This window comes from Epinephelus moara, chromosome 11 (assembly GCF_006386435.1).
Source record: "Epinephelus moara isolate mb chromosome 11, YSFRI_EMoa_1.0, whole genome shotgun sequence".
Lineage (NCBI taxonomy): Eukaryota > Metazoa > Chordata > Actinopteri > Perciformes > Serranidae > Epinephelus > Epinephelus moara.
In genome coordinates this window covers 29,547,344-29,562,130 of record NC_065516.1, presented here as the reverse complement: position 1 = coordinate 29,562,130, position 14,787 = coordinate 29,547,344, and the positions used below count along the sequence as shown (strand labels likewise).

Genomic DNA, 14,787 nt, shown 5'->3' with positions numbered 1-14,787 from the left:
ACACACACACACACACACACACACAAAAAGAGAGAGAGAGAGAGAGAGAGANAGAGAGAGAGAGAGAGAGAGAGAGAGAGAGAGAGAGAGAGAGAGAGGGGACTGTTTTCCACTGAAGAGGAATAAAACTGTTTCGGCTCACATGCGCTGTCTGTGGTGAAACACGTCCCCGACAGAAACAAGCTGCACACACACACAGAGCGAGCACAGAGTCCATCAGCCGCTTATATACATGCCTATAAATAACCAGCCAATCAGCGGCGAGACGCTCGGAGTTAAACGCGCCAATTAAAACGGAGAGAGAACCAAATTAAGTCAGAGGCCGCCGCTCATTGGCCCGCTGTGATATCATTTGCAATGCCTTACGCTGCTCGCCGCTGATTGGCTGGCGCCCCGCAGGCGTAATCCTGCCGTGAGCAAGGGGGGGGCGGGCGTCGAGGTTTGAATAGGGAAGTTTGCAGAGCGCAGTTGTTCCCCATCCAGTCCGGTGCAGTGTTTGCAAACACCTTGAACAGCAAGAGAGGAGACGAAGAAGAAGAAGGGGGGGACTCACTGACGGACGGACCGACGGACGGACGGAGGCTCGGCTGCTGCTGCTGCTGCTGAAAACAAGCGCTCCTGCTCCGCGTTGAGGACCCGCTCCTTTCCTCTGGGTGTTTTATTCCTACCTGACGTCTAACTGCAGCTTAACACTCTTTTTATTTTAAAAATAAAAAACCTCTGTGGGGCAAAATGGATGTTCTACCCATGTGCAGCATCTTTCAAGAACTTCAGATAGTTCACGACACGGGCTATTTCTCAGCCTTACCTTCCCTGGAGGAGTACTGGCAGCAGGTGAATATATCTAACAACTATTTTTTATTTTTATTGCACTGTTTGAGCTTGTGTGGCGAAGCGGAACTGAGAGCTTTCGTAGATTAGTTTAAATAAAATGACAGTCCGGTCATGGTGGTTGTGCACACCGGGGTTTAGACGGCGCCCGAGCGTTCACCTCACGATCAGGTTGGTTATGAAGTTTCTGGCAAGGCTGAAGTGGATCAGTGTGTCAGTCTGACAGCTGGAGTCGAGGCTCTGCTGCGCCAAGATGAATGGGGACAGAGTAACTCAAGCAGCAGCAGCTACAGTCTGACTTCTTCTTCTGCTTCTCTCAGTGGGTAATGTGAGGGCACCAGAGCTGCAACACCAGCCTGTGTTTTACACTCAGTCAGGATCATCATTTCTGTGTAGTGGCTCCACATTCTGAACTTTAAATATCTGATCTTTTCACCCGCACGCCACCACATTCACTTCCCTTTTAACATCCATTTGCATCATGCTTGGCTTTGAATGGACTCCACAACATGACACTATCAAATGTCAGCCGTGGCCAAATCCTGCTCGCATGAGTAGGCAGCAGCACAGCTGGAAAACATTGTGTAAGGGCTCCAGGAGCCTGGAGGATTTTTTTTCCTTGCATCCACCTTGTCAAACCTGCTGTCTCTGAGCACCTCCTAATGAAGGGGTCCTCGCTTTTCAACTTTAAATGGCCCCCTGAAGTCAGTGAGAGAGGGGGGCCGGTGTGTGTGTTGGGCTGGAGTGGCTGACAACACTGAGGAAGGATGTGATTGCATGTCAGAGGTTCAGCAGCTGAATGGCTCATGGTGGTGGTGGTGGAGGGGGGGAGGGAGGGAGTTGAGCGGCTTCCTTAAAAGGAGTCTAGGTTTGTTCAGTGAGTCACTGGAGTGCTGAAATGACAATGCACGTTTCAGCGTTGGGCCGCGCTCAGGTGCAGGAGAGCTGGAGTTCAGAGGGGTGACAGCTCAGGCCTGCGAACATCACAAGGAGCTGAGGTGGCTGCATTAGATAAGAGAGGCTGAGCTGCATCATGAAATGCAATGCGTATTATTGTCTTAATTAATCATTTAAGTCTAAAATGATGCACTGAATTTGCTTGTTTTATCCGACCAGCACTCTAAAACCCCCAAATATTTAATTTACCTTCATATATGATGCAAACAAGCAGCAAATCTTTGTATTTAACGAGCTGGAGTCAGAAATTTTTGGCAGCTTTGCTTGAAAAATGACCAAAATCGTTAATTTTCTCTCAATCGACTGATCTTCCCTGCTCTAATGTCTGATATGTACAATAAAGATAAGTGCAGCAATAGCTACAATTTCCTGGTTAATGCTTCCTGCTGTAAGCACTTAACAAATATTACGCCACACAAAGCATTTTGGGGGTATGTGCACATGCATCATTTAAAAGGATTTCCCACACGGAAGCATTTTGCTGCTGTGAAAGAACCTCCTCTCTTCAGGGCTGCTGCTGCTGCTGCTGCTGCTGTAATTCATTTGTCCTCACTGTGTCTTCTCGTTTCGCCGCAGACATGCCTGGAGTTGGAGCGCTATCTACAGAGCGAGCCTTACGTCTCCACAGCTGACATCAAGTTCGACGGGCCGGAGGACCTCTGGAGCAAGTTGATCTTGGCCTGCGGGGACAAGGCCAAGGCCGAGTCTGACCCAAAGCTGCCCCCGGCCCACGAGGAGGACAATCAGGACAGCCAAATCTTGGACACCAACAGTGTGAATTCCGACGCCAGCAGCGAAGCTTCAGACAGTTCTGAGGAGCTCTCGCCCACACACAGCTTTACCTCCAACCCTCTGGGCTCTGTCTTGGTTGGCTCTGGACCTTTTAGCCCCTCTGTCATAAGCACTCCCCCGTCCTCTCCGGAGGCCAACGTGACTAACGGCTGGGTGGCCGCACACGCTGGGTTGCACTTGCCGGTCAAAATCAGGAGCGGCGGGGTGGCAAAGAGTACGGAAAAGACGGGACTCATCTGCGGGGATGCGTCTCCGGACGGCAGGAGGCGAGTACACAGGTGTCACTTCAACGGGTGTCGCAAGGTTTACACGAAGAGCTCCCACCTAAAAGCACACCAGCGCACTCATACAGGTGAGTCTCAAGCACCTATCAGAGCCCACGCTCCCACACAACACGACCACATGTGATGTAAACAGACTCCAGGGACATGAGGGTTTAAATCTGCTGGTCTCAACTCAAAGCTTTTCATTCATAGTTGAAAAATCTAACTTTTTACTGAGTGACTGGCGGAAGTGCTTTTAATTCAGTCTTCCACCTTAATGGCGTCGTCCATCCATTGTGTAATGTAATTAAAGGTCCACATTGCATGATGTCCTCAGCTGCAGCGCTGTGAGTATTAGCTCTGCATGGCTGGATACCTAAACTGTGACCTAATCTATCTGGAATGTGACTGACTGAGCCAGCGAGCGAGGGAGCGACACAGAGACAGCGAGCGAGGGGGGAGGGGCTGCACATGGGAGATAAAAGGACTTGAAAACAGATTGAGTTTCACCATGGGAAAGGGGTGAATGGGCGGGGAGCCAGGGGGGCACTGAGTTGGAGGGGCTCTGAATGGTCATTTGAACGCTTCTTATTTTTGATTAGCGGCGTGAAATTGCACGTGTGGCTTTTTTTTTTTTTTAATTTCATTTCCTATACTCCACATATTCATCTGCACAGCACCGCTCGTAGCATGTTTCAGGTCAGCCAACAGGTTCGGTGGAATCTGGGTCTGCGGTGACTTGTCAGCACTTCTGTCATGCTCCCCCGGCCTCAGGCTGATTGATCTGAATGCATTTGAATAACAACAGCGCAGAGCTGGCCAATCACCAGCCTGAGCTGGAAAACACTGTCATGAGCTCATTGTGTTAACCTTCTACTTGTTTGTCCTGCAGGTGAGAAACCTTACAGGTGTTCATGGGAGGGCTGCGAGTGGCGTTTTGCACGGAGCGACGAGTTGACCAGACACTTCAGGAAGCACACTGGGGCAAAGCCATTTAAATGCAGTCACTGTGACAGGTAAGACACGTAAGACACGTCATGTAACGTCACCGGGCTTTCAGTAAGCCTCTGTGCCTTTACACAGAGCTGAAGCACGTGCATTTTTTTGTTGATGTGATCTGATTTTCTTGCGTCACCTAGATAACAGTGCACGTCTTCAAAGATTGAACGCACTGATGCATTTACAAATATATCATTTTACTGTAACACAGCCTTTAAAACGAGGAAAATACAACACTTACAATATGATGATATCCAAAATCTAGCCCGATATCTAGTCTTATATCCCGATATCGATATAATATCAAAATATCGCCCAGCTGTGGTGCAAATGAGTCACAAAAAATTGCGATAAAGAAATGTCACGCAAGATTTGAGGTCATTTCAAAACAGTGTCCACCAAAGATCACTTAGAAGTTCCCCCAAATATCAATATGAGTATTGGCCTCAAACATCCAGCATCAGTCGACTCCACTAAAGATGAATCAGGAGGTCATTTGGAGTTTCACAGCCTCCTCTCAGCAGGAATCACTCTCAGATTCTTCTCATCTTCTGAAGCATTAATATTTAGGATCACAGTAGCTCAAAGCTCCCCGCAACACTTGTTTCATTCATTCATTCATTCATTCCTTAAAACATGTCTCATTTCCCTGCAGTCCGTCTGCCATTGTTACTGACTTCCTCCTCCCCTTCCTCTCTGTCCCCAGATGTTTCTCCAGGTCTGACCATCTGGCTCTTCACATGAAGAGGCACATCTAGAGCAGGGCGAAGCTCCAACCAAGCGACGCAGCGCAAGGGGAGAGTTTGAGAGGAGAAAAATGAAAAAAACAAATGCCGTCTCCCGACCAGTCTCTCGGTTGAACTGTCCCAGAGCGGAGTCGTGGGAGTGTGTTCCAGCCAAAGCATGCCGTTTTGCACCATACTGAAACCCAGTGCCTCCGGGACCTCTCTTTGGAGAAGGGCGCTCTGAAGGTTGTCTGTTGCAACAAGAGGACAAAATCATGGATGGGGAAGACGTTTTTTTTTGTTTGTTTGTTTTCTTTTTTGATTGAGAAGGACTTACAACACACACAAAAAAAAAGAAGAAAAAAAAACAATAAAAGACACAAACAAAAAGAGTGAATGATTTGTATGTATGGTGCATGATGTTTTGGGGGACATCTCCCGGACAGCAGATACACTGGTACTTTACAAAACTGTCTGAGGTAAGCATGTGTGCACTGTGAATGTCTGAGATTGGCGAACCGGCCCCCTGGGAGGACAGAAGAAGAGTTTTTGGGGAGGAGATGGATTGATGGATGGTGCGGGGCTGGTACCAATGTTGCTGTGGACTGAATGGGTTTCTGGGGGGAAGCATTCCATTAGTGTTTCCCCGGTGGCAGCGTGAGGACGGGGCCAGGATGGAAGTTCCTGCCTGTCTGTCTGGCACCCAGACTGGAGGGGGGTTCTCCGAAGCTTTTGAGGCCTTGGGTTTGACCAGAGAGAGAAGGTGGACGTGTGTCTGGTCAGTGACCCAGGGACCAAAACTCCCCCCCCCCTCGGTCACTGTATGACAGGAGCTTTTTTTGGTGTTTTTGGTGCAGCTACTAAATGTGCAATGTGTTATGTAGCCTGGTTTATTATTTTTTTACAAGCTACAAAGCTCATTTGTAGTCCAATTGTATAAGCTGTGTGCTTAGAGGTATAACACAACTATACTATAACTTCAGTATCATAGACAGGTGTTGCATGGTTCTAGGGTTTGTTCATTTCATGTTTCCACTGTAATCAGGACTGCAAATAGTTTCAATAAAAGTGCAGCTAAAGTGCGAACGGTTAAATGTTACAATATTGTACATAAAGCCTCGATGATTTCCTCCTTTTTATTTTTCATCCGTTTCATCCATCTGGCTGGAGACTTCACCGCTTACTCATTCTCTCATTCATCCTATGCCTTGAGGAGTACTTTTGATTTTTGTACTTTCTTTTCTATCTAATAATGCACTGTTGACCTTAATGGTGCCTTATGCAAGTGACTCGGCCCCCTGGTGCTTTTCGCTCCCAGGGGAGGTCACGTTTGTTGTATGGGTGATTCGACAAGCTCGATCAAGGCTCAGTTACACATTAACTCGCACCTCTTTGTGTTCAGCGACAGTCGTCCGCATCTGTTGATTGTGCTGCTGAAATGTTAACGTTCTGAGAAGCACCTTTTGTCAGTTTGCTCGCCATTTTTCGTCTTTTGACATGTAAATAAGACAAGCGTGTTTGTTTGGAGCACTTAAATTTGTTTATTAAAGACGTTAACTACTGTGTAGTATGTACTCAAGTCCATCACACACAGCTCTAAGGTACAAGACAACCAGACTGGGTAAACTAAAACGGGGTTTTATGTGTCGTTCATTCAGTGCTGCTCCTTTTCTCGCTGTATCCCTCCCCACCGACGCCATCGCCCCCCCTCCTGTCCCTCCATCCCTGCAAGTGGGACTGAAGAAAAAGCTAAAGATTTATTGTAATTAACAGGCTGCAGTCGGACAGGCCTCGCCTTGTACTGCCTCTCAGTAATGAATTGCTAAAGGCTTTGTTGGCATGGAATCTGTCACAGACTGCTGACTGTGTAGGTTGGTTATTGACCTGTCTGGGGAGCGTTGTTTTAGCCAAGCTGCAACAGTATTATGAAAACCACAGGAGCGAGCGAGGGGGCGGGGGGGCTCCTGGAAGGAGATAAAGATCAAGCGTTGACACATGGAAGTTGGACCAAAAAAAAAAAAGACAGCATCTCCCTTTAAAGGTGGATCTGTTAGATTTATATTGGAGGTGGGAAGGGGACTGGACAAAAGGTGGAGGCCACAGTAACCATAGTGATCACACTTATACTGCTGCAGGATAAAGTGATCTGTGCCACCCACTCCAGATCAGCCACCTCGCTGTTGGAATTCAATGTTGCAGCGTGGCATGCTACGACTTATGGATTTCAGATCAGCGGGCGAAAGAGACGGGATGAGTACAAACTTGAAACTGCTTGCTGCGATAGATTTGGGAGTGCTGGCAGTGCCTTTTGTGGGCAAAGGAGGGGAACATCCATTCTGTGAAAACCGGCAGCCAATACTGTTCAAGTGGTAATTGAGCCTTGATTAAGCCCCGTGTTTGCTCGCATCTTTTATCATCATCGCTTTCATCCCACTACCCCAACTTCTTCTGTCACACACACACACACACACACACACACACACACACACACACAGCTCTTTGTTCTCAACTGAATCTTTGTATAAAAAGAAAAAAAAAACAACTTTTGTAAAATTGTTATGTTTATGCTTTATGAAATTTTTATTTGAAATTGTTTTGCAAAATTGTTATATTTCTGTATGAATGTATTTTTTATTGGAATAATAAGAAGTTCTTATCTGACTTTGGCTTGCTTCCTTTGTCTCATTTGTTGATTCTCCTCAGTTATGCTTCATTATTGTGACTTTTTTCTTTCTTCTTCTGTTTTTCGTTGCCCGTGGGAGGTGTGCAGCTTGTTGAGGATGAATGGCTACATTTCAGCTGCATCGTGCCCTCCAGGAATATGGACACAATTAGATTAGGGCAGGGTGTGAGCACCAGGGGTGCATATCTGACATTTCAAATTTATCACTCAAGCAAGAAGAATTAGGAACAGGAACACTTTGTGCAGTATAAATTCTTTGTTGAGCAGCTCTAAGTGGCCTCACCTCTTCCTGACTTGTAAATACCAGCATGAAAATATCTCTCTCAAATGAGCAAATTATATCTTTGCAGAGACTGGTTGCTAAACACAGAAACCTGACGCACCTCGCTCCCAGTGGCAAACACTCTGATTTTTTTTTTCCCTCCCCAAACACCCCCTAGAAAAGTTTGTGTAAAATCTCACTGCAGAGGTTTCAGTTCTAAAAGCGACTGACTGCTTGCTCCTTAGAGCTAGCTAGCTCTCATCAAAGCAGTATAAATAATTTATCTCCATCTCTTACAGCCCATGGCATTTAATTAGAGAGCAGCTTTTATACATTTGTTAGATAATTACTCTACTTGACACAGATAATGATACAAAACAGCAGTGGATAAACCAAAGAGCCAAGTTTAAGTCACAAACTAACAAGAAAATAAGATTAAAAAAAAGAAGACAGAAAAAAAGCCGTCTTTTTCTCTGCTCTCCTGCTCATGGTGATGACCTAGAATGGGCAGGCAACTTATTAGCTCCTCTGATTTCCAGTAAAAGCCCTGTGGTTTATAAATGAAGCTTTGCCTGCAGTTGGTAATTAAGCTCGCTTTGGAGATCCTCCCAGCTTTGGAGTGGCAAAGAGTGTTGTTTTTGCCTCAAATGCTGCAGCTCCTTGATCTCTCCAAACTGCTGCCCCACTTGATTTCTCGTCTTCAAATCTACCTATGATGCATAATGCATGGCTGAGGAGCAACACAGCCGGCGAAGACGAGTTCTGAGTCCAAACTTCGACCTGCGCGTGGAAAAATATCCTTGAGGCTCAGATTCTTGTTTTTAACCTCTTGAAGGAGTCGGGCACGCGTTGCGTTTCATTTCCATGCAGCTGACTCACATCCTCATGATATAAGTGGAACATCCTCTTGTGAAGTGGACCATCATGGATAAAGTTTCTCGTAAATGTGGCACTAAGATCGCATATTTGCTTTGATGTGTCCAGACTGTAAAGCCTCCATATGCTTTCCCACATTGATATTGTAACACAGTCTAAGCCCCGAAGGATTATGGGAAACAATTCATCACTTTAAGATGTCACATCTGATCTAAAGTCTCAGGGAAGTACATAAGATCTAAGGTTGTGTCCCATAGCAAAGGTCCATTTCAGTGCTAAGGGGTGGTGGAAAGGAACTAAATGTGTTTACTTACGTTCTCCTTGAGATGTACTTAACTTGCGTATTTTAATTCTCTGCTACTTACGACAGTTCAGACGGAGATGTTTACTCTATTATATTTATTTAACAGTTTTAACTAGTTATTTTTCAGATCAAGGTTTTACAGTGAAGACAAAAAAACACATGATAAGCTCATAAAATATTCTTAATTGTGCCAAAAGAATGCTGGTCAAAAGAAGTAAAAAATATTCGTCAAGGTTAGAAAATAATGTAAAAATTAATACAGATTTGTGCTGCAGAATTTCTTCTTTCTTCTCCCAATAATCATTTTAAGAATCCCCAGATTTTTCAGGTGATCTTTTGGAGGTGATTTTGGGTGATCACAAACTAAACTATTAAGCCTTAGAAACAGTTAAAGCTACCTACAGCTGAATGTATTACACAGGCATTTTTAAGTACTTTTGATTCTGTTTAGTAGTTTTTATTGGTAGTGGCGGGGTCCGCCACTCCCACACTTGGATTGTGAATGTCTATCTAATCACAACACCAATGCTATTTATGCACTAATGCCATGCATAATAACATAAATCACAGCCATTTTTTAACTACTTTTGATTTTGATACACTAATAAATGTTCCTAGTCTTCTGTTCTTTTACTTAAAGTTATAATCATTAATGTTTGTTATTAAATCAAACCCCATTTCTGTGGTCAGCATTTTATCTGCTATAGCCATTCATGTATTTACTCTCAGTACCTCTCTGTATAGTAGTTTTTACTGGTAGTGGCGGAGTCCGCCATTTCCACAGTTGGATTCTGACTGCCTACCTAAGCACAAGTGATTCATACAAAATGATGCATGCAGTCAGCCCAATCTAATTTGATCTCAAACTCACTTTGGAGGAGCCCTTCTCTTAGGTCGGTAACTACTGGCCTTAACTACCTATTGAAATACCAAGTAGTCCAAACTAGCTCCACTAGCTCCTCAATGCTACTTACACACTGAGTCACCAGCACAATACAACAACAATAATGTCATGTGTAATTGTGATACTGCTAGTTTTACTTAAGTGAATGATGCATGGACTTTCTGCTGACAGCAAGGCTGTATTAACTGCCAGGCTCCTGCCCCTGTCTGGGTCCCAGACTCCAAAGGGCTGCAAAGGAGGTGCCCTTCCCTTAGGCTGGGCATCACTAGACGAAAGTACTGAACTGTAGAAGCAGTTAAAGCTACAGTACTTTTGATTTTGATATATCAGGTAAATGTTCCTATTGTTCTGTTCTTTTGCTTAAAGTTATAATCATTAAGATTTTTTATTAAATCAAACCCCATTTTTATGGTCAGAATTTTATCTACTATAGCAATTTGGTGTATCTACACTCAGTAGTAACCTCTCTGTAGTTTGTATTGGTAGTGGCGGGGTCCGCCATTCCCACACTTGGATTCTGACTGCCTGTCTAAGCACAAGTGCCTACTCCTACGCTGGTAACTACTGGACTAAACTACTTATTCATATACTAAATAGTTCAAGCAGCTCCGACAGTAAAATGCAGTTTAAAGACTGAGGCATCAGTACTATCAATATAATAATGTCACGTGTAATTTATCAGTTGCAAGGGCTATTTTTCTGCAGGTGTACTTTTGGATATGTTACTGACAATACTTATGTACTTTTATGAATGCCTGAGATTCAAACACTTGTATTTTCAGATTGTGGTATTGCGACTTTTACTTTAGTAAAAGATGCATGTACTTCCTGCTGACAGCAAGGCTGAATTAACGGCCAGGCGACTGCCCCTGTCTGGGTCCCAGACTCCAAAGAGCTGCAAAGGCTTCTGCTAATTTGATTAAATGCAAATTTGTCGGGAAAATGCACCATTGAATATCAACTGAAATGATAGAGGCAGCAAGAGATCCTATTCTCAGTACTAACCTCAATGGGGACATTATTCTTTACTCGAACTGAGAAGTATTTACAGTATGCACGGTGTATTTTAAAGGCCTGTGTATTTCCATGTGATATACTGAGCTGGTGACACTGAAGAAGGATGAGTATGTTACTCACAGTCATTTCAAAGCCGTCCCGTGTCCACGTCAGTCGTATCAGAGAATCTCAATGAACGTGACTATCTCTCACTACATAATTGCAAAGGGATTACTATTTTATCATTCTCTTTCATGCGGAAGGCCTTCCAATTGTGGATAGTAAAATAAATCATTATCCAAAATTGCTGTGAAATAACAGGCGTGCTGCAGGAGTGAGAGATGTCCTCGCCTGAGTCTCTCTCACACACACACACACACACAGGAAAATGGACTGTGATGGAGGCACACAGTGAGTTAAATGAGGGGAAATAATAAGGAAAGAGGAGGTTATCAGGCTCTGAGCCTGCTTCATTCAGCCAGCCAGACTGCAAGTCATCACATATGCAGACTTTACTCTGAAAGCTCCAGCGTCAGGGCTTTCTCTCCCTCCCTCCCTCCCTCTTCCTCTCTTTCTGTTAATGGAGTCTATTAGGACTTGGCTTGTAGGGGAAATAGGACTGAAATCAGAGGTCAATGACCCTCCTTTATGTTCCTGGCTTGCGAACACCACAACCGCAGTCGCCGCTACAGTGCCATAATCACCATCATCACCACCTCCATCATCATCACCATCATCATCGTCGATGCTATCTGCCTCTCCTGCATTGTCGGCCTCATTTCAATTGTCACTGTCACTGGTATAAAAACACGAGTATCATCAGTACTATTGTTATCCTGCTCTCCTAATATTACTCCTCCTCCTCCTCCTGCTCTCGGATTCCCCCTTGAATAATGCATATTTCCTTAAACGAAGCCCCATAGTAAATTAGATTCTACACCTAATTACCATGTTGCAATTAGGAGGAGAAATGAGAGAGGATCTAAGAACATTGCCCACAACAAAGTGTGCCAGATTAGATGTGTTTTTTTTTCCTGTTCTGTTTTGTTTTGTATTTAAGCCCCAGAAATATGTATGAAGAGCTTCGGCTTGTTTTGTCTTTCAGCACAGATTAATTTCTGACTGAAACTGTAAGAGCGTCAGTTCTTTTGAAAACTGAGATGCAATCCTCAGAGAGCCTGACTCGCCCCAAAAGAAGCAACAGCTCCGCCAGAGATTTGTGGGTAAGTCATTGTAGCAGCCAGCAGCGGTGGGGGTGTGGGGGAGTTGCAAGAAAACCTCCGCCAGCTGATGTCACTCTGTGTGACCTTGTCGCAGAACTCGCGGTGAACCAGCGAACACGTCTGAGTGCTATGCAAAGTAGAAAATGTGACTTTAAGCGTACAAATTCTCAGAGGACGGATTAGTTTGAGTCATAAAAATATTTTTCCACAGCAGGTCGACTCTGGACACTCTCATTGGTTGGGTTGAACCTCATTGAACCTAGTTTTGCCTCTTTATGTTGGTTTAAAATGAGTCAAACAAACTTTATGGCTGCCTATATTTATCAGAACTGCGTCACTGCCAGTTGGCTAACTTTTCGTTAGAAAAATGGGTTGCATTGCCAGATTAACCAGGTGGGGCCCTGCAGCAAAAGTTAGCATTTAGCAACTTATTGTTTCTGTTTGTGGAAATTTGATTGTCAGAAAAAAAACATGTGATATAGGTTACTATGTGAATGCATAATATTTACAACAATCCTGGCCTCATCACTTCTTCCCCACAAGGAAGCTGAGGGAGTGGGGGGAGGTCCTTAGATGCCATAGCAGAATGCTGATGCTGGGGTTGTGGTGGGATGTTTAAAAATGTTATACGAGCAGTATTCAAATAACCGCAAACCAACAGAAGGTCTGGGATTGCTGCCCACTTCTCCTGGTCAAGGCGTTGTCACTCCCAACTTGTCAAATACCATCATTTGGTCAGTGGCCCTTGGTATTTGAAACCATCACACTGAGGCAACCTGTAGCATCTGAAGGAGATGCACCAGGCCGGGTCATTATTCGACGCTCCGAGAAACTGATGTAGTATAAAGACCGAGAAAGTTCACTTAGGGAGGGAGGGGTTAGTGTTAATGTATCATGCAAACACAGAATTTTTATCTAGGCAACTGTTTTTTTGTGTCCCTTGTGAAACCAAAAGTCAAAGTTGAGTTAGTCTAACTATGTAACATAGTATGTCTCGTGGTGTATTTGACGTTAAATTAAATTAGTAACAACCCTACCTATTTTAAGTCACACCATTATCTAATAATTATATTTCAGTCAGGAACACTTTAGTCAAAAAAAACTTTATTTCCATTTGCAGTATTATATTTGGCCGTATGGCTCTGTTCTGGGCCTCTTTGCCTTTCCTCTGGCCTACACAGAAAGCCTCTTCCACGCGCCTACGTGGAAAGTGTAAGGCAGAGAGAGCACACCTGTTTGCCCTTCCATGTGCGAATGAGGACAGCCATAAGGCAGAGAGAGCACACCTATCTGCCCTTCCATGTGTGAATGAGGACAGCCATAAGGCAGAGAGAGCACACCTGTTTGCCCTTCCATGTGCAAATGAGGACAGCCATAAGGCAGAGAGAGCACACCTGTCTGCCCTTCCATGTGCGAATGAGAACAGCCTGAGGAAGAAAGGCAAACCTCCCTGCCCTTCCATGTGCCTACATTGAAAGCAGCAGCAAAGACCCCCGGGGAACAGAACAGAGCAGCATCAATGACAAACAGAAATGACATTGATAAGTCAGACACAGCATGAAAAGGAGGAGCTGGGGTGGAGGCAGGTTGCAAAGCAGCTTGCAGAGGAAGCAGCAACAGTAGGCAGGCCAGAGCAGTTTAAATAGGGCGCCCTGAATGAGATTTACCAATTGGTTGGGCTGTTTGAGATCAGCTGATGTAGCTGGGATGTGAGCTGAGCTTGACATCGTGTCCTGCCTGAACTAACGATATGCTCAATATTTCTGAACCTAACCCTGCATTTGTTGCCTAAACCTGAAAAATTCAGTAAACCTATGTTGCTTTAAGTTTATTTTGAAAAGAGACTTTATGTAATGAGTGTAAACTGTTTATTTCTTGTGAAAACAGAAGTTTATTTTGAAATAACAGTATGATTGTAACAAGTGTAAATTGACACACTATCCCTGAGCATCCAAAAGTGATACCAGAGGGGTACCTAGAGCATCATACTTTGACGCATAGGGCTACTGACCAAGCATATTTGACGAGTTGGGAGTGAGAATGTGCTGACTTGGGTGTTACTTAAGTTGTTAAATGCTTGCCTATAAAGTAACATTTGATCCTTCATTTAATTTAGGAGATTCTAAAGCACCGGATTTCAAGATATATGGTTTTTACTGGACTGTAAAATTAACCTGTTGCCACATAATTGTCAGTGTGACTGGAGTAGGGCTGGGTGATATACAGTAGTTGAAAACCTTAGCGTGATAATTTCTAAGGATAATTCTGATATCAATATATATTTGACAATATGGAAAATGTTAAAATCAAACTGTTCTGCATTACACAAGACCAGGCTCTCTATGTGTTAAGGTCATATTCAGACAAGACAACAGCACTGCATGAAAAAACAGTCCACTCATTCATTTCAATACAGACTCATTATGGCTACGGAGAAAAAAAAAAACAGTTGAACCTGGCTCAGTTTTCCCCACAATGCATCTGGCAAGGCGCTTACCAATCATATCCATGCACACACATTCCTGGGAGATTACTTTGTAACATAAATAGTGTGTTTTGATTGTTTTCCTCACGATTGTTGGAATGCAGGAGATGATTGTCTCATAGTATTATAATCCGCTGTGCCATGTGAAACAACACGCCCCCACAAATGCAGCCCTGTTTTTTTACAGCACAGAGCTGTTTCCTGTATGAATGCCTGGTTAAACAACTTCTTTCAATAAGTAATTTTTATTAGTTGGTAGTTACAGCTTGCTCTGAATGATTTCAACGAGAGAAATGTATTTAATGTTAACATATTAACATAGATTCTGCTGGCAGTTGATAAAGTGTGGTATTGAATTTTCATGCAGCCCTAATGGAGACCTTCAGGTTAGATTATGTGGCTCAGTTTGAATTAATAAATTAAAAAAGGAAAACCATAATGCATTCAGCTGACAAATAAGCATGCACATCTATGATAATTGTGTGCA

At 44.0% G+C, this 14,787-nt stretch overlaps 1 protein-coding gene across 1 annotated transcript; it reads left to right on the top strand.

Annotated features, from left to right (window-relative positions):
* Window positions 1–463: 463 nt before the first annotated feature.
* On the top strand, window positions 464–7,233 carry LOC126397675 (Krueppel-like factor 6). The gene is made up of 4 exons (XM_050056602.1): window positions 464–834; window positions 2,365–2,932; window positions 3,736–3,859; window positions 4,549–7,233. Exons 1-4 carry the CDS (start codon window positions 733–735, stop codon window positions 4,598–4,600), a joined length of 846 nt encoding a protein of 281 aa, XP_049912559.1. The 5' UTR covers window positions 464–732; the 3' UTR covers window positions 4,601–7,233.
* Window positions 7,234–14,787: the final 7,554 nt, after the last annotated feature.

Bases quoted from the DNA above. Each gene is read 5' to 3' on its own strand.
- LOC126397675 (XM_050056602.1), top strand. From the start codon at position 733: ATGGATGTTCTACCCATGTGCAGCATCTTTCAAGAACTTCAGATAGTT. The intron at 835-2,364 runs GTGAATATATCT...GTTTCGCCGCAG, and splicing joins TGGAGGAGTACTGGCAGCAG to ACATGCCTGGAGTTGGAGCG. The intron at 2,933-3,735 runs GTGAGTCTCAAG...TTTGTCCTGCAG, and splicing joins ACACCAGCGCACTCATACAG to GTGAGAAACCTTACAGGTGT.